Here is a 24,507-nt window from a genome sequence, read left to right on the forward strand (position 1 = left end):
ACTGAGAATCATAGAATCATGAAGTACAGAGGAGGCCATTCGGCCAATCGTGTCTGTGGCGGCTCTTTGAAAGAGATATTCAATTAGTCCCACTGACCCTGCTCTTTCCCCACAGCCCTGCAAATTTCTCATTTTCAATTATTTATTCAATTCCCTTTTGAAAGTTATTATTGAATCTGCTTCCACCGCCCTTTCAGGCAACGCATTCCAGATCACAACAACTCGCTGCATAAAAAAAATTCTCCTTATTTCCCTCTCATTTTTTGTCAATTATCTTAAATCTGTGTCCTTTGGTTACCGACCCTCCTGCCAGTGGAAACAGTTTCTCCCCAAATACTCTATAAAAACCCTTCATAATTTTGAACACCTCCATCAACTCTCCCCTTAACCTTCTCTGCCCCATGGAGAACAATCCCAGCTTCACCTGCTGGTGCTTCTTACAGTCACTGAGAATAAATGGTTCATTCCACAGTAATGCAGCATTTATATTTGACGATCAAACAAAGGTAGGATTTGGTGCGAAACTGAGCACGAACACAATGTTTGCCGCCACTTTCAATGACATCAGTAGCCAACTGATGTTAGTGCAACAGGTCATGTGCTCTGTTGCGTGAGAAGGAATTTGGGGAGCCAGCACAAAGAGGGTCAAACGTCATCCACTCTTGACCAGTTCCATTCGTTACTTAGGGTAAGCACCAGGGGGGTGAAAATGGTCTTTGCCCATAGCGTAAAATTGGCGGGAACAAATCGGCACCGCAACTGATTCACACCCCGTCTGATTCACACCCCGTCTGATTCACACCCCGTCTGAATCACACCCCGTCTGATTCACACCCCGTCTGATTCACACCCCGTCTGATTCACACCCAGTCTGATTCACACCCAGACTGATTCACACCCAGACTGATTCACACCCAGACTGATTCACACCCAGTCTGATTCACACCCAGTCTGATTCACACCCAGACTGATTCACACCCAGTCTGATTCACACCCAGTCTGATTCACACCCCACCTGATTGATTCCAACGGCTGCTGATTCTCTATTGCCCATTTTGCTCTACTGCCAATGAACAATTCCACCCTCTCGCCAGTGGAGTCCTGCGCTGAAGGGATATCTTATTCCAGTTACGGCCCCTGGAAGTTTGTCGGGAGTTTTTCTCATTGCACCAAAACAAACTTTTCCTATGTAACCCATATTATGTAACAAAAACTGTGAAAAAGGCAAAGGAAAAGTTTCATTTACCTTGGCAGTTACAGCTTTGATGTTAGCAGGCATGACACATTCAAAGGCGTTTAAATGTTTTTCTCTCGAGAAAATAATTGGCTCAGTCTTCTGTTTCTGCAAATATTCTTCTTTGTTTAAAATATCTAAAGGGCAAATATTGAAGTTAATAAAATGATCGAAAGCTGTTCTTGTTTGAACAATGATTCCATGTTTTTTTTTTTGTAAGCTCCCTCCCTCCCTCCGCAATTTTCTCCCCCTAGTCCCCTGCGGTCAATGGCTCATGCAGGAGTATGATTTCAAAGGCATGCGCTGTCCTACTACATCTTACTCGCGTGTTGAGCCCGGGCATCACCAGGCTGTTCAACCATACAGAACCATCACAACCTCATCTGGTACCCACATAGGCACACTTCCCAGCAGTTCTCACCGATGGTGATCAGGAATGTAAACCCAGGTGGACTTTTTTCCTGTTCCGAGCCACTGACATTCATGCGAGTAACAACACGCCACAATGCAGGCCTTCTCGGCCTATATGGTTCAGTCCAGTTCAATACCGGACCATTCACTTGTCAAGTGAGCCATTGGACTTGGGCACAAAAGTCTCGGCCGACACACCAACATTGTACTGAGGGGGCATTGCACCCTCAACGACCCCCCGCCCACCGCCCCTGTCGATGCTCTTCCAGCCCCGATCGTCCTCCAGTTCCTGACACCACCTCCCCCCCACCATCATGCTCCTCCAATCATCCTCCGGCCCCAATTCAACCCCTGCCATCCCAAACATCCTCCGGCCCCGACCACATCCCCGATGGTCCTGCAGCCCTGATTCACACACCCAGCCCCCACCCAATCCCTCCCTCCTTCCTCTCTGCTGTCTAGTGCCACAGACCCACCCGCCCACAGACAGCCTAGTGCCACAGGCCTACCCGCCCACAGACAGCCTAGTGCCACAGGCCTACCCGCCCACAGAGAGCCTAGTGCCCCAGGCCTACCCACCCACAGACAGCATAGTGCCCCAGACCTACCCGCCCACAGACAGCCTAGTGCCCCAGGCCCACCCGCCCACAGACAGCCTAGTGCCACAGGCCCACCTGCCCACAGACAGCCTAGCGCCACAGGCCCACCCGCCCACAGACAGCCTATTGCCCCAGGCCTACATGCCCACAGACAGCCTAGTGCCCCAGGCCCACACGCCCACAGACAGCCTAGTGCCCCAGGCCTACACGCCCACAGACAGCCTAGTGCCCCAGGCCCAGGCGCCCACAGACAGCCTAGTGCCCCAGGCCTGCCCACCCACAGGCAGCCTAGTGCCACAGGCCTACACGCCCACAGACAGCCTAGTGCCCCAGGCCCAACCGCCCACAGACAGCCTAGTGCCCCAGGCCTACCCGCCCACAGACAGCCTAGTGCCACGGGCCTGCTCGCCCACAGACAGCCTAGTGACCCAGGCCCACCCACCCACAGACAGCCTAGTGCCACAGGCCTACCCGCCCACAGACAGCCTAGTGCCCCAGGCCCACCCGCCCACAGACAGCCTAGTGCCCCAGGCTTACCCGCCCACAGACAACCTAGTGCCCCAGGCCGACCCGCCCACAGACAGCCTAGTGCCACAGGTCTACACACCCACAGACAGCCTAGTGCCCCAGGCCTACCCACCCACAGACAGCCTAGTGCCCCAGGCCTACCCACCCACAGACAGCCTAGTGCCCCAGGCCCACCCGCCCACAGACAGCCTAGTGCCACAGGCCCGCCCGCCCACAGACAGCCTAGTGTCACAGGCCCGCCCGCCCACAGACAGCCTAGTGCCCCAGGCCCACCTGCACACAGACAGCCTAGTGCCCCAGGCCCACCCGCCCACAGACAGCCTACTGCCCCAGGCCCACCCACCCACAGACAGCCTAGTGCCACAGGTCTACACACCCACAGACAGCCTAGTGCCCCAGGCCTACACACCCACAGATAGCCTAGTGCCCCAGGCCCACCCGCCCACAGACAGCCTAGTGCCACAGGTCCACCCGCCCACAGACAGCCTAGTGCCCCAGGCCCACCCGCCCACAGACAGCCTAGTGCCCCAGGCCCACCCGCCCACAGACAGCCTCGTGCCCCAGGCCCACCCGCCCACAGACAGCCTAATGCCCCAGGCCCACCCGCCCACAGACAGCCTAGTGCCCCAGGCCCACCCGCCCACAGACAGCCTAGTGCCCCAGGCCCACCCGCCCACAGACAGCCTAGTGCCCCAGGCCCACCCGCCCACAGACAGCCTAGTGCCCCAGGCCCACCCGCCCACAGACAGCCTAGTGCCCCAGGCCCACCCGCCCACAGACAGCCTAGTGCCCCAGGCCCACCCGCCCACAGATAGCCTAGTGCCCCAGGCCTACATGCCCACAGACAGCCTAGTGCCCCAGGCCCACACGCCCACAGACAGCCTAGTGCCCCAGGCCTACATGCCCACAGACAGCCTAGTGCCCCAGGCCCAGGCGCCCACAGACAGCCTAGTGCCCCAGGCCTGCCCACCCACAGGCAGCCTAGTGCCACAGGCCTACACGCCCACAGACAGCCTAGTGCCCCAGGCCCACCCGCCCACAGACAGCCTAGTGCCCCAGGCCTACCCGCCCACAGACAGCCTAATGCCCCAGGCCCACCTGCCCACAGACAGCCTAGTGCCCCAGGCCCACCCGCCCACAGACAGCCTAGTGCCCCAGGCCCACCCGCCCACAGACAGCCTAGTGCCCCAGGCCCACCCGCCCACAGACAGCCTAGTGCCCCAGGCCCACCCGCCCACAGACAGCCTAGTGCCCCAGGCCCACCCGCCCACAGACAGCCTAATGCCCCAGGCCCACCCGCCCACAGACAGCCTAGTGCCCCAGGCCTACCCGCCCACAGACAGCCTAGTGCCCCAGGCCCACCCGCCCACAGACAGCCTAGTGCCCCAGGCCCACCCGCCCACAGACAGCCTAGTGCCCCAGGCCCACCCACCCACAGACAGCCTAGTGCCCCAGGCCCACCCGCCCACAGACAGCCTAGTGCCACAGGTCTACCCACCCACAGACAGCCTAGTGCCCCAGGCCCACCCGCCCACAGACAGCCTAGTGCCACAGGTCTACCCGCCCACAGACAGCCTAGTGCCCCAGGCCCACCCGCCCACAGACAGCCTAGTGCCCCAGGTCTACACACCCACAGACAGCCTAGTGCCCCAGGCCTACACACCCACAGACAGCCTAGTGCCCCAGGCCCACCCACCCACAGACAGCCTAGTGCCCCAGGCCTACCCACCCACAGACAGCCTAGTGCCACAGGTCTACCCGCCCACAGACAGCCTAGTGCCCCAGGCCCACCCGCCCACAGACAGCCTAGTGCCCCAGGCCCACCCGCCCACAGACAGCCTAGTGCCCCAGGCCTACCCACCCACAGACAGCCTAGTGCCCCAGGCCCACCCGCCCACAGACAGCCTAGTGCCACAGGCCTACACGCCCACAGACAGCCTAGTGCCCCAGGCCCACCCGCCCACAGACAGCCTAGTGCCCCAGGCCTACCCACCCACAGACAGCCTAGTGCCACAGGTCTACCCGCCCACAGACAGCCTAGTGCCACAGGTCTACCCGCCCACAGACAGCCAGCCTCTCCATCTGGCTGGCCGCGGATGGGAAACAGATCTTTGAAATGCTAATCAGGTGCCCTGCCGTTAAATTCGGCAAGGCCGGCAGGGAACCCGTTCTCTCGGGTTTCCCGGCTGGTTTCTAGCCTCCCTCCCGCTCCCGAACCGCCTTGGGATTAAAATTCCGGCAGTTATCTCTGGGTTTTTTTCTCTCCACAGGTTGCTGCCTGGCCTGCTGAGCGTTTTCAATTTCCCAGCACCCGTGGTGTTTTGCTTTTTGTTAAAATGGTGCTGGGTTCAGGCAGCCGGTCAGCCCCGGCAGCGGGAGAATAAGGAGACGGAATTCACGAGTTCTTTTGAGAGCGAGAGTGGATGATTCATGAAGGGGAATCTGAAGGGAAGGAGAGCCCTGCCAGATCGAGTGGGCCGTGCGGAAGCCAAGCCTCCACAAGGTGATCAAATGTAAGAAGTCACACAACACCAGGTTATAGTCCAACAGCTTTATTTGAAATCACAAGCTTTCGGAGCGCTGCTCCTTCGTCAGGTGAAGTGGAGAGATGCATAAAAACAAGCTTATATAGTCAGAGAATAATGTCAGATGTTTATAGGTAATCTTTCTAACTGCCATTTATCACACCTCGGCAGAGAGATAATCACAGCAAGATTACCTGTAAACATCTGACATTATTCTCTGACTATATAAGCTGTGTCTTTATGCATTTCTCCACTTCACCTGACGAAGGAGCAGCGCTCCGAAAGCTTGTGATTTCAAATAAAGCTGTTGGACTATAACCTGGTGTTGTGTGACTTCTTACATTTGTCCACCTCAGTCCAACACTGGCATCTCCACACCAAGGTGATCAAAGACCTGTGTAATTGCAGCCACGGAGCCGTGCGCACGAGTCCAGAACATTCTGTCCTCAAAACTGCAGAAGGAAAGGTGGTGGTAATGGCACCCTTGAAGACCTTTAAGGGAAAGGGGAAGAATAAAGTTTTTTTTTGTAGAATCAACATGTCGCATCCTTCCAGCAGGCTGCACCCAGTGCATCTGACAGCAGAACTGAGTGCCTGATGCCTCCAGGAATACTAAACAGCCTGCAGGCAGTTAGCCAACCAAACGAAGAGGCTTCTGTCTTTCGGCGTGCAAAGGAAAAAAGCCTGCGGGCAGTGAACTAGGAGAGTGGGGAATGCTCCTGCCCATGACATCCTGAACAGCCTCAAGGTAAGAAACCCAAGAGAATGTAAACACTCTTACTACAACTAAACGTCACGCAAGTAGTATTTCACTTGAGCAGTGAGGAGGAATGCTGACTGCCTTAAAGGGCCAGACAAAAACAAATATATGTCACCCCATGGTATGTCAAAATAGATCCTCGTCACCCTGAAGAAAAATAACTTTGTTAAGTTAATCTCTCCAGAACCAGGGGTCGCAGTCTAAGGATAAGGGGTAGGCCATTTAGGACAGAAATGAGGAGGAATTTCTTCACCCAGAGAGTGGTGAACCTGTGGAATTCTCTACCACAGAAGGCAGTTGAGGCCAATTCATTAAATATATTCAAGAAGGAGTTGGATATATTTCTTAAGGCTAAAGGGATCAAGGGGTATGGGGAGAAAGCAGGGACCGGGAACTGAATTTGGGTGATCAGCCATGATCGCATTAAATGGCGGAGCAGGCTCGAGGGGCCGAATGGCCTACTCCTGCTCCAATCTTCTATGTTTCTATGTTTCTTCCCACCCTGTCACAGACCTTCCCTGTTGTTCCTCCCTCCCCTCCCCACCTTTCCCTGCCCTCTGCACTTGTTATGCCTCTAACTTTTTCCAGTTCTGATGAAAGCTCATCCACCTGAAACATTAACTCTGTTTCTCTCCCTGCAGATGCTGCCTGACCGGCTGTGTACTGCCAGCATTTTTGGTTTTTATTTCAGATTTCCAGCATCCGCAGTAGTTTTGCCTTTTCATTAATAATATATTGAAAGCATGATCATGAATGCGCTTGTTACTCAGTCATAGCTAAAGTCGGGATCTTTACTAGTAAAAGGATGAGCCTTCACATGGACCATTCCAACAGGACAGCTAATGCAGCCAATCATTGGCCTCTTCCTACGGGATCACACTGACTGTAGTTTTCCAACATCAGACTTACAAAAATGACTCTGTTCATTCACAGTTCCCCCCTCCTGCTAGTAAAAACATTCCTTTTATACTTTGCGTTGGTTTCAGCAACAGAGGTAAAGGAAACCGTGGCTGTCTCTCTGTGTCTCAAGCTCTCCCGCTCCGGCCCCTACTGCAATTGCATTGGGTTTTGGGGCCATTAAATGGTGCACCTGGATCTATGTTGAGACTGCAGAAACTCTTTTTCACGCAGGGCCCTTACAGCTGGCAGAGAGAAGGCACTTTCATCCCAACCACCAGGGCTGGATTCAAACCAAGATTAGAAGCATACAGCACAGAAGGAGGCCATTCGGCCCCTCGTGCCTGTGCCGGCTCTTTGAAAGAGCCGTCCAATTAGTCCCACTCCCCCTGCTCTTTCCCCACAGCCCTGCAAATTTCTCCTTCTCAAGTATTTATCCAGTTCCCCTTTGAAAATTATTATTGAATCTGCTTCCACCGCCCTTTCAGGAAGCGTATTCCAGACCATGGCAACCCGCTGTGTGAAATGTTTTCTCCTAGTCTCCCCTCTTCTTTTGCCATGACCTTAAAATCTCTGTCATAAAAACAGAAAATGCTGGAGATACTCAGCATCTGTGAAGAGAGAAACAGAATTAACGTTTCAGGTCGATGACCTTTCGTCAGAACTGGAAAAAAGCAGGAAATGGAACAGATTTTTAAGCAAGTGTAGGGGCTGGGAAAGGGGGGAGGGGATGAAAGAACAAAAGGGAGGGTCTGTGATAGGATAGAAGGCAGGAGAGATTAAGAGACATTGAGAGATATTCAAGGCGAGAGGAGATGGTAATGGGACAGGTTAAGAAACAAAGGATGGCTCTCGATGAAGTGTAAATTGCGCTGGCAGAATGAAAGAATGAATTAAAATCTCTGTCCTCTGGTTACTGACCCCGCTGCCAGTGGAAACAGTTTCTCCTGATTTACTGGGTTCTGTTAAAAGTTGTAACGCAGTGTGCAGATTTCACCGTCCCGCTAGCCTGAAACCTTTGCGGGCAGGAGATGACACGGCTTTACCTGGTTTGCAGATGTCAAACTCCATGGCTTCCCCAGAATTGAGTAACTTTTGCACGAGCATTTTGGCCAGTGGGGTGGGTGAGAACAACACAGGGCGTTTCCGCTGGGTGTGGTACGGGTGGACCAGGCTGTACGGAATCAGGCTGAAACTTCTCTTGATGTCGTTTTCTGGATCTACATCTTCAAGAACAAAACAAAAATGAAAGGAAGACGAATTAATCGCAGTTTTTATACGAGAATCTGGCCGGTTTCTGTGAAGAAGACCAACAAAGGGCCAATGTTTTATCCTTCACTAAAAACAGATTATTACATGGTCATTAGCACATTGCTGTTTGTGGGAGCTTGCTGTGGGCAATTTTTGGCTGCCGCTTTTCCTACATTACCACAGTGACCACAGCTCAGAAAAGTACTTCATTGGCTGTAAAGCAATTTGGGACGTCCCGAGGTCGTGAAAGGCGCTATATGAATGCAAGTTCTTTCTTTTTTTTTACCATCCTGCTTGTCGGCTGAGAGTTTCAGAGTTTCGAAAGAGGCTTTTGCTGGGCCAGGTGAGGAGCTGGTGACGATCCGCACACGCTCACTGCTGTTCATTCTCTTGTACTTGTTATCAGACCTGCTGACAAACTGTCAAGAGAAAAAGAAAAAGTAAGAAATCAATTTTCAAAGCCAAAATGTAGAAGAAAAGCCTACCAACAGAACTGGCCAAGTAATTTCAAGGTACAAAATTCTGCATCAGTACTTGCTATATGGATACTGCATAGAAATGCCTGCAGCACGTCTTAAAGTGGAGGATGGAGATCAAGTCCCGTTTACTATTTCCCTGTGCTTGTTGACCTACACTGGCTCCTGGTTAAGCAATGCGCCGATTTTAAAATTCTCGTCTTTGTTTTGAAATCCCTCATGGCCTCGCCCCCCTCCCTATCTCTGTAATCTCCTCCAGCCCTACAACCCTCTGTGAACTCTGCGTTCCTACAACTCTGACTTCCTGAGCATCCCCGATTTCCATTGCCGCTCCATTGGCGGCCGTGCCTTCAGTTGCCTGGGCCCTAAGCTCTGGAATTCTCTCTCGAAACCTTGCCGCCTTGCTCTCCTCCTTTAAGGCGCTCCTTAAAAGCTCCCTCTGTGACCAAGCTTTTGGTCACCTATCCTAATATCTCCTTATGTGGCTCGGTGTCAAATTTTGTCTGATAACACTCCTGTGAAGCGCCTTGGGATGTTTTGCTATGTTAACATATTTCACTGATGCTGGACATACTTTGGGAGGCAAACACCAGGTGACATGGCAATAGATTGGGAGAAGGGGAAGTGCAACGAGACCTGGGTGTCCTTGTGCACCAGTCGCTGAAGGTAAGCATGCAGGTGCAGCAGGCGGTTAAGAAAGCAAATGGTATGTTGGCCTTCGTAGCGAGAGGGTTCGAGTACAGGAACAAGGATGTCTTGCTGCAGTTGTACAGGGCCTTGGTGAGACCACATCTTAAGTATTGTGTGCAGTTTTGGTCGCCTTATTTGAGGAAGGCTGTTCTTGCCATGGAGGGAGTGCAGTGAAGATTCACCAGACTGATACCTGGGATGGCAGGAATGACGTATGAGGAGAGATTGGGTCGATTGGACTTATACTCGCTGGAATTTAGAAGAATGAGAGGGGATCTCATTGAAACTTATAAAATTCTAACAGGACTAGACAGACTAGATGCAGGAAGGATGTTCCCGATGGCCGGGGAGTCCAGAACCAGGGGTCACAGTCTAAGGATAAGGGGTAAGCCATTTAGGACAGAGATGAGGAGGAATTACTTCACCCAGAGAGTGGTGAACCTGTGAACCTTCTCTACCACAGAAGGCAGTGGAGGCCAATTCACTAAATATATTCAAGAAGGAGTTAGATATATTTCTTAAGGCTAAAGGGATCAAGGGATATGGAGAGAAGGCAGGGACAGGGTACTGAATTTGGATGATCAGCCATGATCTCCTTGAATGGCGGAGAAGATCGAGGGGCTGAATGGCCTACTCCTGCTCCTATCTTCTATGGTTCTATGTTTCTATGGCACTTTGAGGGTAACATTATGTCCCTTTTACATAAACCCATTCAGGACATAATGTAGGATCACTGGTGCAGGACAATCATGCTGGGGACCCAGGTATGAATCCCACCCCTGATTATCAATCTTCGGGGCAAGTTTCATGGGGTCTCAGCCAAGGCAGTGGAAGATAGCAGAGTGCATTATCTGAGATAGAAGCAAAATAAAATCGTTGGTGATCGATAAGGAGATCCTATCCCACCAAGCAAAAATGCAGATCTTGATGGCTGATATGGAGTTGTATGCAAGGCAGGCAAGGAGCAAAATCAGACTATTTGATCCTTCCAGGAAGGAATGTCCATGTGGTAGGGCAGCTAACATACTGTGTGTGTGTGTGTGTGTGTGTGTGTGTGTGTGTGTGTGTGTGTGTGTGTGTGTGTGTGTGAGTGTGTGTGAGCTGGAGGCGGTGAGATTAATCTGTTCCTATTCATTTTTTTGAAGTGCTTTTATTTGCATCTGAGGAGATCAAGGTTAAGAGTCCACTGATTATGGTTCTCCTGATTAGCTATCTTTAGACTCTAGACAGAGTCGCATCAAATTCCTGGTTACTACCTAGCACAATATGGGGCGGTTGGTGGTGGGGGGGCGGTGGGGCGGGGGTGGGGAATATATTTAGAAACCTGTAATTTTATTTGACTATGAATCTAAGAGGCAAATTTTCATACATGTAAATAGCAGAAAGACAGAACGAAAGAAGAAAAACTTGCATTTATATAGCGCCTTTCACAACCTCGGGATGTGCCAAAGCGCTTTACAGCCGATGAAGTACTTTTTGAAGTGTGGTCACTGTTGTAATGTAGGAAACGCGGCAGCCAATTTGTGCACAGCAAGCTCTCACAAACAGCAATGTGATAATGACCAGATCATGTTTTTTTTTAGTGATCTTGGTTGAGGGTTGGCCAGGGCACTGGGGAGTTGTGCAGTTTGGCCTGATAGAGTGTTTCTTTCCAATAATGGTCACATCAGATTGACTAAGCTAAATCCAATAATGAGGCTTTCTGAAGTCTAGAGGGATCATGTGTCATGTGCAATAGGCTAAATACAATAATGAGGCTTTCTGTTTGACCTCTACGTTACCGGATATTCTACGTCGAAGGTTTGTAGTAAGCAAGGTCTCACAGTGCTCTTTCATGCATACTACAAGAGAAATATCTGAGTGAAATCTAAAGAGGTGCTAAAGATGAACTAAACGTTCCTGTAATCTATCCCATCCATTGGTGATTCTAATGAAAACATTTTTCAAAAACTATGGGCACCTTTCCATGTAAACCCTTTCATCAAACGTGATACTAAGAGTTGGCTAGAAAAAAAAAACCCACGGTGACTATTTTCAGATTCGCTGGCGGAAGTGACCTTCTTCAAGCAATTATCTGCAATTTGATTCAGCCTTTCAAACACAATATAGTATTCTGCTGTAATCGTTTTTCCATGTAACTAAGCTGTCGCTGTACAGTGTGACATGTGGCATTGATCTTTGTGATCCTGTTCTACTATGTGTCCTTTGTACACTTAGGAGTATCGTACAGGTGTTCAACAGTTGTGCATTGCACCATTACATTTGCACCATTACATTTGCACCATTACATTTGCACCATTGCGTTTGTGAAAAAAGCAGAGTTTTCATCCTATGTCAAACAGAGAAAGTGTTTCCATTTTATGCCTTGCTGTTTTGAGGCATCTAGAGTTAAAATTAAGCTGACTTCCCTTGTCCAAAATATAACTTACAGTACATATAAGGCAGTCGCTAATATATCCTACAAGGATTTCAGGAGAAACTTCTTTAACCAGAGGGTGGTGAGAATGTGGAACTCGCTACCGCAGGGAGTGGTTGAGGCGAATAGTATAGATACATTTAAGGGGAAGCTAGATAAGTACATCAGGGAGAAAGGAATAAAAGGATATACCAATAGGATGAGATGAAGTAGAGTGGGAGGAGGTTGGTGTGGAGCATAAATACCGGCCGAATGGCCTGCTTCTGTGCTGTAGATTCTATGTAATTCTATGTAAAATGGAGACCTGGAGCCAAATTGGCTATTGGACCAGGCCCAATTGTTTGACCTGTAAAATAGTCAGAATGCAGAAGGTTTGTCCCAGGTTTAAATCAAATTATACTTGGTTAAAGCATTAATAGATATGCAAGGCCTGGATCAGGTATGAACATCTGCTTGTTGAGTCCTTTCTTTGCACAGGGTTTTTGAACTTGATTGATTGACAGCTCTTTATTCAGCGGCTTTTAGTTAAATCCTAGAGATTTCTCGCAGGTGTTTAGTCTAATAAGCAGCTAAGCTCCTTCTGGCGTGTATATCAATTGTGCATCAACCAGCTACAGCCATTGTATCAATGAAGATCCTCAACTGTTTTACCCAAAAGACTTATTGCCTAACTAACTGTATAAAAAATACATTCTAAAGAAGATGTTTTAACCCATTGGGGTGTGATTTTTATCTTTATTGTTTCCTAAGTATTTTTAACATCAGTAACTTGCTGTGTCTTATTACCTCTGGATTATCTTATTCACAAATAAATCTGATTATTAGTTTTAGCCTGAACTTAACGGTCTGACAGTTTGGTATTTACTCCCTTTTGGAATAGATAGGAGACTGTAGTGGTTTCTAGTGGTGGTCTCGAGGGTTAGGTAAGGGCATCAAGGGATATGGAGCTAAGGCAGATAAATGTGTTCAGGTACAGATCAGCCACGATCTAATTAAATGGTGGAGCAAGCTCGAGGGGCTGAATGGCCTACTTCTGTTCCTATGTTCCTATATGGTATCTGGTGCAATATAGTGTAGTTAAGAGCTAATTATTAATCCTATCCCACACTCAGAACATATAAGGGTGCAGAACACTCAGTTTACTTGAGTTATCTACGTCATGCGCACAGGAAAAAGTGTTAGGAGAATGTTCGAATCAGAGCAACATTACGACACGTCGATAAAACATTAAGTGTAAGAGAAGAGAAGGGTGGTTTACAAGGATGATACCAGAACTGAGAGGTGATTCCCATCGGGAAAGACTGAACAGGCTGGGGCTCTTTTCTTGAGGAAAGAGAAAGGCTGAGGGGTGACCGAATAGAGGTCTCTAAGATTATGAAAGCGTTTGATAGGGTAGATGTACGTTTCCACTTGTGGGGTAGACCAAAACTTGGGACCAGAAATATAAGATAGTCACTAATAAATCTAATAGGGAATTCAGGAGAAACTTCTTGACCCAGAGAGTGGTTAGAATGCGGAACTCGCTACCACAGGGAGCAGTTGAGGCGAATAGTATAGATACATTTAAGAGGAAGCTAGATAAACACATGAGGGAAAAAGGAATAGAAGGTTATGCTGATGGGGTGAGATGTAGATGGGTGGGAGGAGGCTCGTGTGGAGCATAAACACTGGCACGGACCAGTTGGGCCGAATGGCCTGTTTCTGTGCTGTAAATTCTATGGCCTAGAAATTCAGTGGGCTGCGCCACCAGTTAGCGCCCAAAGAGGGCACTCAGTGGCTTTAGCGCCACTGGCCACACCTCCCGCGATATTTAGCGGGGCGCTAATGGCGGCGTTAGCCTGTAGCACCCCGCTCCTGCCCCGATCACCATATTTGGTCGCGCCCGCCTCTTTAACGCTGGTCGCAAATCGCGACCGGTTCACAGGGCCTACCTGTGGTGGTAGTGACGCAAGTTAAGGTGGAGGTGCGGGGCGGCCGCTTTTTCGGCGGCCACCTGCCAGCACCTCCGTCCCCGGCCTCCCCCCGGCCTCCTAAACGCCCCCCCCCCCCGCGGCATTGCCGGCTGTTTCCTGAGAGCCCGGCACTTCTCCTTGGTGCCGGGCTCATTTGCCGGCACTCGCGAGCGGGGATCGCGCTGTTGCAGGCACCTCCCCCTTAACAGTGGGAGGAAGGCCTGCAGTACCGCAGCCTGCCGTGCCGCAGCGTGTGGCGCTGTGGCCCTTAGCGCGGCGATATTCAGGGTGAGCGCCCCAAGCGGGGCGCGGGGAGCCTCGAGTAGCGGCCCGCTTCCGTTTGGGGCGCAGAAACTGAATATCGGGATGGCGCAAGTGGCTCCGCTCGCAGCGGTAATTCCGGCGCCCAGGCGAGCTTGGCGCCCCAAACGGCGCCCAACTGAATTTCTAGCCCTATGTCATTCTATTGTAATGTTTGATCGTTGTTACTTCCCCAGTGCGTGTATTGAAATAATCACCTGTAAAATCTGACCAAAGAAGATGCTCGCTCGTGAGAGACGGGGAGCTTTGGGATCGATGGGGGGCTGTTCGTCAGGTTGTATAAAGCTCTGGAAGAGAGGAAATCACAGATATCATTGGCTGGGCTGATTAGTTGAGCTGACCAAGTTTCTACACATGGTATCCAAATATTGTTTCCTGCGAGTTCGACTGTGGCTTAAATAAATTGCTTCGTCTCCTTGCTTCAGCGGGCAAGTTAAACTAATTGTGCACTCAAGGTTTATAGCATTATTTCAATCCTTCGATTTTGTAAGTGCCTTGTAGTTCCCTCCTACCGATCCATTATTCTGCACGCCCCATTCCATGTCTACAGCCGTTATGGAAAACCCATTACAATTTTGAATATTTTGGTAAAAATCCAATATCTTATTTAATTGATTGCAGCACAAATCCGTAAATATCTACAGAAGATAAAAATGCAAAGTTCAACACAATACAACACATACAGTCAGTCCTCTACTTAATGAATCTCAGGTAAATGGAAATGTACATTAAGAAATCAAGTATTGACAATCCAAAACCATTTTCCATCTTGTGCCCACGCTATTCAGATCAGTTAAACAATGAGGGATATAGACTGGTTAACCCTCTCACTGCCAGTGCACGCCTCATCGAAGCCTCCAGCAGGGTCATTGTACCTTGGCTGTGGAGAACTTCACTCGGAGTGTTACTCTCACTAGTTAGCACAAGACTTTGCACATTTTGGGGCATCAGGAATTTACGTCGGGAGGCGGGTTTAAGGAAGTGGAAATAACAACAGAAAATGCTGGAAAAACTCAGCAGGCCAGGCAACATCCGTGGAGAGAAAATAGAGTCACCGTTTTGGGTCAAACCCTTTGTCAGGACTGGAAAAGCACAGGAAATGAAATAGATTAAAAGGCCAGGCTGGGAGAGAACAAAAGAGAAGTGAAGAGACATTAAGAGGTATTCAAAACGAGACGAGATGGTGATAGGACTAGTGGGGACAAAAGACGGCTCTAGATTAGGTGTGAAATGCGCTGGCAGAATGGGAGACAGCTGCCATGTGGGAGAGAGAAAAAGGGGGGGGGGAAGGGCGAAACCAAAGGTGTGGATAAAAAAGAAGTAAAAATGTAATGGGGGCCGAGGTTATGATCTGAAATTGTTGAACTCGATATTGAGTCCAGAAGACTGTAAAGTGCCTAATCGGAAGATGAGGTGCTGTTCCTCGAGTTTACGCTGAGCTTCCGTGGAACAATGCAAGAGCCCGAGTACAGTGAGGTCTGAGTGGGAATGGGGCGGTGAATTAAAATGACAGGCGACCGGAAGCTCGGGGTCATCCTTACGGACTGAACGGAGGTGTTCCACAAAGCGGTCAGCCAATCTGCGTTTGGTCTCCCCAATGGGTAAAGGAAGTAGGGTTCGATTTGTTTGGAAATAGTTGAACTTCTCTCGATGAGTGTGATTACAGCTCATTTCAAGAGGCGGGCAGCTTGTTGGAGCTTAAATACAGCGGTGCCCGTTGTCCCAGACTGTGCATTCAGGTAGTAATTATACACTTTGGGACCATTCAAAAACAGAGAAAATTTAAAGTTAAAACAAAGAATTTGAAGATTCGGGCACGTTGCCTCTCTGCAGTCCAATGCCTACTAAGTATTTTACCAAAGTATGCACAGATTTCTGTAATGTCAACAATTTAAATACATGGCAGAAGTTTTGAGGCAAAATAGGTTATTCACTTAAAGGAAATTGATTGTACAAAAACAGTCTAAATTATGCAGAGTGATAGAAAGACAGACCCATAATCCTCGGAGTGTGCTATATTGATTATCTGTCTCATCCCTGCTGCCGCGGTACATCAATCTCTGAATCTTCACCAAGAGTAGCTGCTGAGCTCTGGAACAGAATGATGAAGGCTAAGGATTACACAGATAGGACACAGGCTGAGCATTAGAGATCTCGGCATGTTTCGCCTTTGATAATGCTGCGGCGGTTTAGATCACTGTCACAAAAAAAAAACCCCACCGTCCTCTTCCCTTCTGGCATGCAAGTCCAAAGATAGATGGGGCAAGAAGCTGCCTCTACCTTCAGCGGAAAGGTTCCTAAGTGACATTATTTCTGGACTTTTTTTTCCCCTCTCTCTCTTGTTCCCGGTGGACGTGAATCAACAGGCACTCAAAAAAAAAAAATTGCTTTCTAATTCATCATTTGCCGGTATCAATTCATCACTTTCTCTCTGAGAGATGAGAAGGCTAAAGATTGTGAGAGGATGTGTGGGGGGGAAGGGATGGATGGAAATGCTACACCGGGACAACAGCAGCTGGTTTGTTGTTGCTGGGCTCTGTGTCACAAAACATTGTACGGTTCAAGTGGTGTTTTATTTAGCACGAATTTCGACCAGAAATAAGTTCTGTGGCGAGGGCCAGACGCTGTAAGAAGTCCCGACTTGACCATGTGTGGGGGCCAGCCGTTTCTCACCAGGAATGGGCCGCCCTCCAACTAGGGTCGCCAACCCTTCGGGATTGTCCTGGAGTCTCCCGGAATTACAGACGAATCCCCAGGACGCTGCTGCGAGCAAACCAGGGGGAAAAAATATTACAGGGGCCTTAAGAAAAAAATCGTGTGTTTTTTCCCCCCATTGTCTTTGAGCAACTTTCTTTTGATTAATTAATAAAAAGTATTGGCAATGGGGACTGACTGTCAAGAATCATCCAATCGGGTGACTGAGAGTCTGCTTGCTGTCCAGTCGGAGTTGGAAAGCGGTGCCCTGCGAGGATGGACGTGCCTGGCGACCAATGGCCGGACAGCTGGAGGCTGAAGGCCATGTAATGAAATCTCCAGGAATTCATCCAGAGTTGCCAACTCTACCGCCAGCCCATAATTCTTAAGGAATCGGGGTGGGGGAGAGGGGTAGAATCTCATGGGTCGCTATGTGCAGTGGCATCGTCAATCTGCCTGCATTCACGATTTCGCTCGAACTCTGGACCAGAGGAAATCTTCACTAGCGCATTCACCGTGTCATCAAACATAGCAATCAGGGAAAACTCTTCCCTCCCCTTGTTCTAACAGAATGCATAGAATTACTCGCGACCGCAAAGGGCCGATTTTAACCCTGCCCACCAGATGGAAACCAGGCGGGCGGGCAGTTAAAATAGTCGGTGTGACTTGCCTGCACCGATCCCACTGCCTCCCGCGGGCTGCAATCTTAACTTGCTCTTTTGAGCAGGCGGGAGAGGGACACCTGTGGGGTCCTTCTTTAAATGTGCAGGTCGGTCTCCATTGACGTTAGCGGGGGCCTGACTGCAATTTTAACCCGAGGCCTGTGCAGAGGGAGGCTCTTGTGCCGAGGGAAGCCATTGTGCTGAGGGAGGCCATTGTGCCGCCCGCCCAACAGGCCAATCTGCCGGCAAGAGGAGCCGGGGCCAGAAGAGGCCCAGAAAGCAAAGTCAACTTTATTTGTTTTTGGTTTCATTGAGTGCCAGGGGGAGCAGGTGTGCTTCCATAGGCCCCGCAAGGAAACCTTGGGCCTCTTCTTACCTGGACTGCCATCCCGACCCCATTCTAATCACTTACCTGAGTGCAGGACACTGTTCCTTCGAGTCTTTCCTATTCACATTATCAAAACCCTTCATAATTAAAAAAAACACTTTAAAATCCTCTCTTAGCCTTTCCACTCCCATGGACATCGTTCTAGTATCTCAAGTCTATCCTCATAACTATTATTTGTCATCTTGTATCATCCTGGTGAATCTATCCTGTACCCTCTCTATGGCTTTGATGTCCTTTCTATATTGGGTGACTCAAGGTGTACGCCCGTGCCCGAGCTTTGTATAAATATACCGTTACTTCTTTCCTGTTGTAGTCTATACCCCTACTTTTGGGGTACAGTGGCAGAGTGGTTGTGTTACTGGACTAGTAATCCAGAGGTATGGACTAATGATCTGTGAGACATGAACTCAAATCCCACCACAGCAGCTGGGGAATTCAAATTCAGTTAATTAAATAAATCTGGAATAAAAATCTAGTATTAATAATGATGACCATAATTGTAAAAACCCATCTGGTTCACTAATGTCCCTTAGGGAAGGAACTCTTGCTGTCTTTACCTGGTCTGGCCTATATGTAACTCCAAACCCACAGCAATGTGGTTGACTCTTAACTGTTCTCTGCGGTTCAAGAAGGCAGTCCACCACCTTTTCAAGGACAATTAGGGATGAGCAATAAATGCTGCCTTGCCAATGATGCCCACATCCCATGAACAAATAGAAATGCCACTGGCCTTTTTTATGGCTTTATCTACCTGCACTTGCATGTTCAATAAATTATGTATTCAAACCCTGGGTCTGCACCCTTCAGTGTCTTTCCGTTGAGTGTGTGTTCCCATTGCTTGCTTTCCTCCCAAAATACATCACCGCCCACTTATTCACATGAGATTGAATCTGCCAGCTCTTTGCCCATTCTGCTAACTTGTCTATGTTGTGCTGAATTCTTTAACTGCTCTCTTCACCGTTTTCCAAACCTCCTGCTTTTGTGTCATCAGCAGATTTTGAGATTGTGTTCCCTATAGCCAAGTCCAAATCATCCGTTTGTCGAGAGCAAAAGTGGACCCAGCAACTAACCTCAGGGATGCATCTCTTCCAACCTGTCCCCTATCCAACAACATTCATTCTCCTTAACTCTTTGGGGGGAATTTTAACCCCAAAATACGGGTGGGTTGCGGTCAGGTGGGAGGTTTAAGTGTTAAAAATCTGAATCCCGACCCCAACCCGCCCACTACCAGTTTTAACGGAGGTGGGATGGGGGGCTGGGCGGGTTGTCTATTTAAATATTATAATGAGGCTACGTGCCTCATGGTGATCCACCATTTTAAATTTAACTGTGGGCGAGTGGGTTTCCCAGGCCTCGGGAAACCCGCCAGCTAAAGGGAGGCGAGGACTGCTGGACCGAAGAGGTGAGTGCCTTTCTACTTACCTGCTGGATCTAGCGGCCCTGCCTCACCAACCGCCACCGCCCCCCCCCCCCATGACCTCCCCACAACCCTGCCAATCTCCCCTTGACTTACTTCACGAGGCCTCCGATCTCTGATCCCCCCTCTGGCCACCCAACACCCACCGATCCCTCCCTTCCTCCCTCCCTCCGGTGCCACAGGCCTACCCGCCCAACAGCCAGCCAGCCTTTCCATCTGGCTGGCTGCGAGCGGGAAACAGAGAATCAAAAGGTTAAATTCAGCAGGGCCTGAAGGAAAACCTGTTCTCCCGGGTTTCCCGACCGCATTCCAGCCCCCTCCGCTGCTCCCTACCCACCTCCAAGTTAAAATTCTGGCCTTCTTTCGTACATTACACAGTAACTACGCATCAGAAGTACTTAATTGGCTGTAAAGCCCTTTGGGACATCCTGAGGACACGAAAGGCACTATATAAATGCAAGTTAGTTCGTTTCTTTCTTTATTCTCTCTTTCTTTCTCGAGATCAACTTTCTATCCATTTCCTCTCATCCCACATGCCTGAATGTTTCTAACAAGTATCTCGTGAGAGACCGCAGAGAATGCCTTCTGAGCGCCTTCACTAACTAAAATGACATCCAGAATGCATTTCCCACAGATTTGTTTTGGCTCCTTTGGAGCTTGTGTTGATATTGCGATTTTTGCAGTGAGGAAGGTGCTTAGGCTGTGAGGGCCTTAAGCTGCTTGGAGTTTGGTGTTGTGTGAAGGTTACGGTGCCTGGAGGGGCGATACCACCACACTCTCGCTGAACTATTCTGAACCTCATTCGAGCTGACAGCTGAGCAAGGAGACCGCAATTGTGATCTCTCACAAATCATTCTGCTCCAGCGAGGAAACCAACACGTACACATAACCACAACACACTAAATCTAACTGTTTGAAACACAGTAAGGCACCAAAAAACAAGAGAGTTTTTAAAAACAAAATCAGTCTGCGGCTTCACAATCCTGCACCAATGCACCAACTCGCTGCCATTTCTATAAATTCCAGTCTAAAGCATTAAGTAGAGGTCTGGCCTGAACTGGTCGTTGTTTGTATTAACGGAATATGTTCGATGGGGAACAGTTCAATAACTCAATACTGGACCTACATGAGCCAGACCAGCTCTCTGAAAAACAAAAGGCAGAAGGACCAGCGGCAAGATGAGGAGAATTTTTTGTTTACACGGCGAGTTGTTGTGATCTGGAACGCGCTGCCTGAAAGGGTGCTGGAAGCAGATTCAACAGCAACTTTCAAAAGGGAATCGGATAAATAATTGAAAAGAAAAAAAAATCGCAGGGACTATGGAGAAAGAGCAGGGGAGAGTGGGACTAATTGGAGAGCTCTACCAAAGAGCCGGCACAGGCACGATGGTCTCCTTCTGCACTGTATAATTCTATGATTACACCCTCAATACGCCACTAGGTGGGATATGTTCGTTAATGCCAGCACGGTGGCATAGTGGTTAGCACTGTTGCCTCACAGCGCCAGGGACCCGGGTTCGAATCCGGCCTCGGGTGACTGTCTGTGTGGAGTTTGCACATTCTCCCCGTGTTTGCGTGGGTTTCCTTCGGGTGCTCTGGTTTCCTCCCACAGTCCAAAGATGTGCAGGTTAGGATGATTGGCTATGATAAATTGACCCTTAGTGTTAGGGGGATTAAATACGTGGGGTTACAGGGATAGGGTGGGATATGTGTTGGTGTAGGGGTTACAGGGATCGGGTGGGATATGTGTCGGTGCAGGCTTGATGGGCCGAAATGGCCTCTATCTGCACTGTGGGGTTTCTGTGATTTCTATGAAAATTGTCGGCATGAATATAAAGCAGATTTCCTCACCCTACAGACATGTCCAGCGTTGCTCTTTGCACTAGAAACTGGAGGAAAATATTAATCCTTGTCCAGCTACCAGTCTCAGATGGGTAGGCTTAGAGCTGGCACACCTGTTGGATATTATTTAGCCACACATCTAACCCTCTGGGCTGGGCGAAGGAGGTCTGTGAATGTTTGTGTATGTGTGCGTGCAGAGCTCCATTCTGGGCTCCTTTATAAATTTGGCTTCATACCGCAATGGAACAATACGGTCAGAGTGTGAGATGGCTTCCTCCAGAGCGGCCCACACTGCTCGGCTCCAGCACCACTGCAGCACAAGAGTGTGGGACTGAGCCCTAAAGGAAGGTCCCAGGTCGAATCCCTGCACCCCTACCGCCCCCCCCACCGCCACCCCCACCACCGGCCAGAATTAGGCAATTTTAGCAAGGGTAAAACTGGCGATGTACTATTGATTTCTGCATCTCCAGACTAGGGAAATATTGGCCAGGATTCCTGCTCCCAATAAAAGAAAAGAAAGAACTTGCATTTATATACAGTAGCGCCTTTCACGACCTCAGGTCGTCCCAAAGTGCTTTACAGCCAATGAAGTACTTCTGAAGTGTAGAAATGTAAGAAACGCGGCAGCCAATTTGCGCACAGCAAGGTCCCACAAATAGCAATGAGATAATGACCAGCTAATCTGTTTTTGTTATGTTGGTTGAGGGATAAATATTGGCCAGGACACCGGGGATAACTCCTCTGCTCATCCTTGAATAGTGCCATGGGATCTTTTATGTCCACTTGAGAGGGCAGGCTCTGTTTAACGTTTCATCCAAAAGGCAGCATCTCCGACAGTGCAGCACTCCCTCAGTACTGCACTGGAGTGTCAGCCTGGATTACATGCTGAAGTCCCTGGAGTGGGACCTTCTAACTCAGAGGTGAGAGTGCTACCCACTAAGCCACGGCTGACATTCACTCTAACTGGAAAACACCCGCATGTAAATATAGGGATCGGGCTCACTTGCGATGACCCCCTTAGTTAAATAGCTCATTCCTGTCTAGACTCCCGCTTGAGGATTGGCTACTAGAGTGAGGTAAGCTTGGACTGACCATACCCACTGGGTCTTATCTCAGCTTTCAGGAGAAAAAAATAATATTCAGCAGAAATCACATATGAAAATTAAAATGCCGAAGTAAAATATGTTTGCCTAATAACATACCCCACAGGTCCACGCGGCCCCAACACCATCCCCCAACCCAACAGGTAACAACCCCACCACAGCTGCTGCAAAACTACAGACCCAGGCTGCAAGTACTACCAGGACTCCAGAGGCCGGGACTAATGATCCGGAGACGCGAGTTCAAATCCCACCACGGCAGCTGGGGAATTTAAATTCAGTTAATTAAATAAATCTGGAATAAAAAGCTAGTATCAGTAATGGTGAGCAAGAAACTACTGGATTGTCGTAAAAACCCATCTGGTTCAATAATGTCTTTCAGGGAAGGAAATCTGCTGCCCTTACCCGGTCTGGCCTATATGTGACTCCAGACCCACAGCAATGAAATGGCAGCTCACCACCACCTTCTCGAGGGCAATTAGGGATGGGCAATAAATGCTGGCCTTGCCGGCGACGCCCACATCCCATGAACAAATAAAAACGCCATTGGCTTTTTTATGGCTTTATTTACCTGCACTTGCATGTTCAATAAATTATGTATTTGAACCCTGGGTCATCCGCACCCTTCAGTGTCTTTCCGTTGAGTGTGTACTCCCATTGCTTGCTTTCCTCCCAAAATACATCACCGCCCACTTATTCACATGAGATTGAATCTGCCAGCTCTTTGCCCATTCTGCTAACTTGTCTATGTTGTGCTGAATTCTTTAACTGCTCTCTTCACTGTTTTCCAAACCTCCTGCTTTTGTGTCATCAGCAGATTTTGAGATTGTGTTCCCGATAGCCAAGTTCAAATAATCCGTTTGTCGAGAGCAAAAGTGGACCCAGCACTAACCTCAGGGATGCATCTCTTCCAACCTCTCCCCTATCCAACAACATTCATTCCCTTAACTCTTCGGCGGGGGGGGGGGGGCGGGGGGGAATGTCCTTTAGAGAAGGAAATCTGCTGTCCTTACCAGGTCTGGCCTATACGTGACTCCAGCCCCACAGTAATGTGGTTGAGTCTTAACTGCCCTCTGAAATGGCCACTCTTGTCGAATCAAAAGAAAGCTGCTACGATGGGCCGCAGCGGTTCAAGAAGGTGGCTCACCGCCACCTTAGAGGCCAATTAGGGGTGGGCAATAAATGCTGGCCTTGGCAGCGATGCCCACATCCCGCGAATGAATTAAAAAAAAACTCAACCTCAACTGCTAATCTCACCTATTTACCGGAAGAATGTCGGAAATCCCGACTCCCAGTAAAAGGCGTACTGATTAACAAAAAGCGCTCAGGCCTAAATAAACGCTTAGTCAGTGTGAAGGGTTGCTATTTTCTGACGAGCGTCGACTATTCTCCCAGGTTGTCACCGTTCTACTCCAAGAATTCTTGAGCTAGATTTGAGATTAAATTCCTTTTCAGCTTCTTATTGCTGTCCTGCTTTTGCTATTCCTCTAGATGGCGCTGCATTCATTTTTATTGCTCGGCTGTTTTTTAAAATCGACAATAAATAGGAAGGTAAGCAACACCAAAAAAATTAAATACATCTACTTTTAAAGATTACTTTATTAAAGTTTTTTTTTGCTCTATGGATAACTAGATTTGCTTTTAACAGCTCTATGTTCAATACTAACATTCAAAGGGGAAGTGGATATATACTTAAAAAGGAAACATCAGCAGATCTTTGAAAAAGAAAGACTTGCATTTCTGTAGCGCCTTTCACGGCCACCGGACGTCTCAAAGCGCTTTACAGCCAATGAAGTACTTTTTGGAGTGTAGTCACTGTTGTAATGTAGGAAACGCGGCAGCCAATTTGAGCACAGCAAGCTCCCACAAACAGCAACGTGGTAATGACCAGGTAATCTGTTTTAGTGATGCTGATTGAGGGATAAATATTGGCCCAGGACAGCGGGGAGAACTCCCCTGCTCTTCCTCAAAATAGTGCCATGGGATCTTTTACATCGACCTGAGAGAGCAGACGGAGCCTTGGTTTAACGTCTCATTCGAAAGGCGGCACCTCCGACAGTGCAGCACTCCACTGGAGTGTCAGCCCTAGATTTTTGTGCTCAAGTCTCTGCAGTGGGCTGCTTGAACCCACAAACCTACTGGCTCAGAGGTGAGAGTGCTACCCACTGAGCCACTGGCTGATACAATGGGGATAGAGCGGGGGCGGGGGGGGAGGAGTGGGACTAATTGGAGAGCTCTTTCAAAGAGCCGGCACAGGCACGATGGGCCGAACGGCCTCCTTCTGTGCTGCATGATTCTATGGTGCTCCCCACCTCTGCGTTTGTCATTCTGATGCGGCAGCATCT

General features: G+C 49.2%; 1 protein-coding gene across 1 annotated transcript in view; it reads right to left on the minus strand.

The window, feature by feature from the left end:
• Positions 1-24,507, minus strand: part of card11 (caspase recruitment domain family, member 11) — a 262,608-nt gene that overhangs the window by 20,760 nt on the left and 217,341 nt on the right. The window contains exons 18-22 of the mRNA XM_086000284.1: positions 16,055-16,151; positions 14,258-14,347; positions 8,492-8,624; positions 8,001-8,180; positions 1,247-1,371 (exon numbers count right to left, since the gene is read on the minus strand). Of these exons, the coding sequence (XP_085856410.1) occupies positions 1,247-1,371; positions 8,001-8,180; positions 8,492-8,624; positions 14,258-14,347; positions 16,055-16,151 (625 nt within the window). The remainder of the gene's footprint in view (positions 1-1,246; positions 1,372-8,000; positions 8,181-8,491; positions 8,625-14,257; positions 14,348-16,054; positions 16,152-24,507) is intronic.

This window comes from Somniosus microcephalus, chromosome 11 (genome assembly GCF_052327205.1).
Source record: "Somniosus microcephalus isolate GS21.2 chromosome 11, FLI_Smic_1.0, whole genome shotgun sequence".
NCBI lineage: Eukaryota > Metazoa > Chordata > Chondrichthyes > Squaliformes > Somniosidae > Somniosus > Somniosus microcephalus.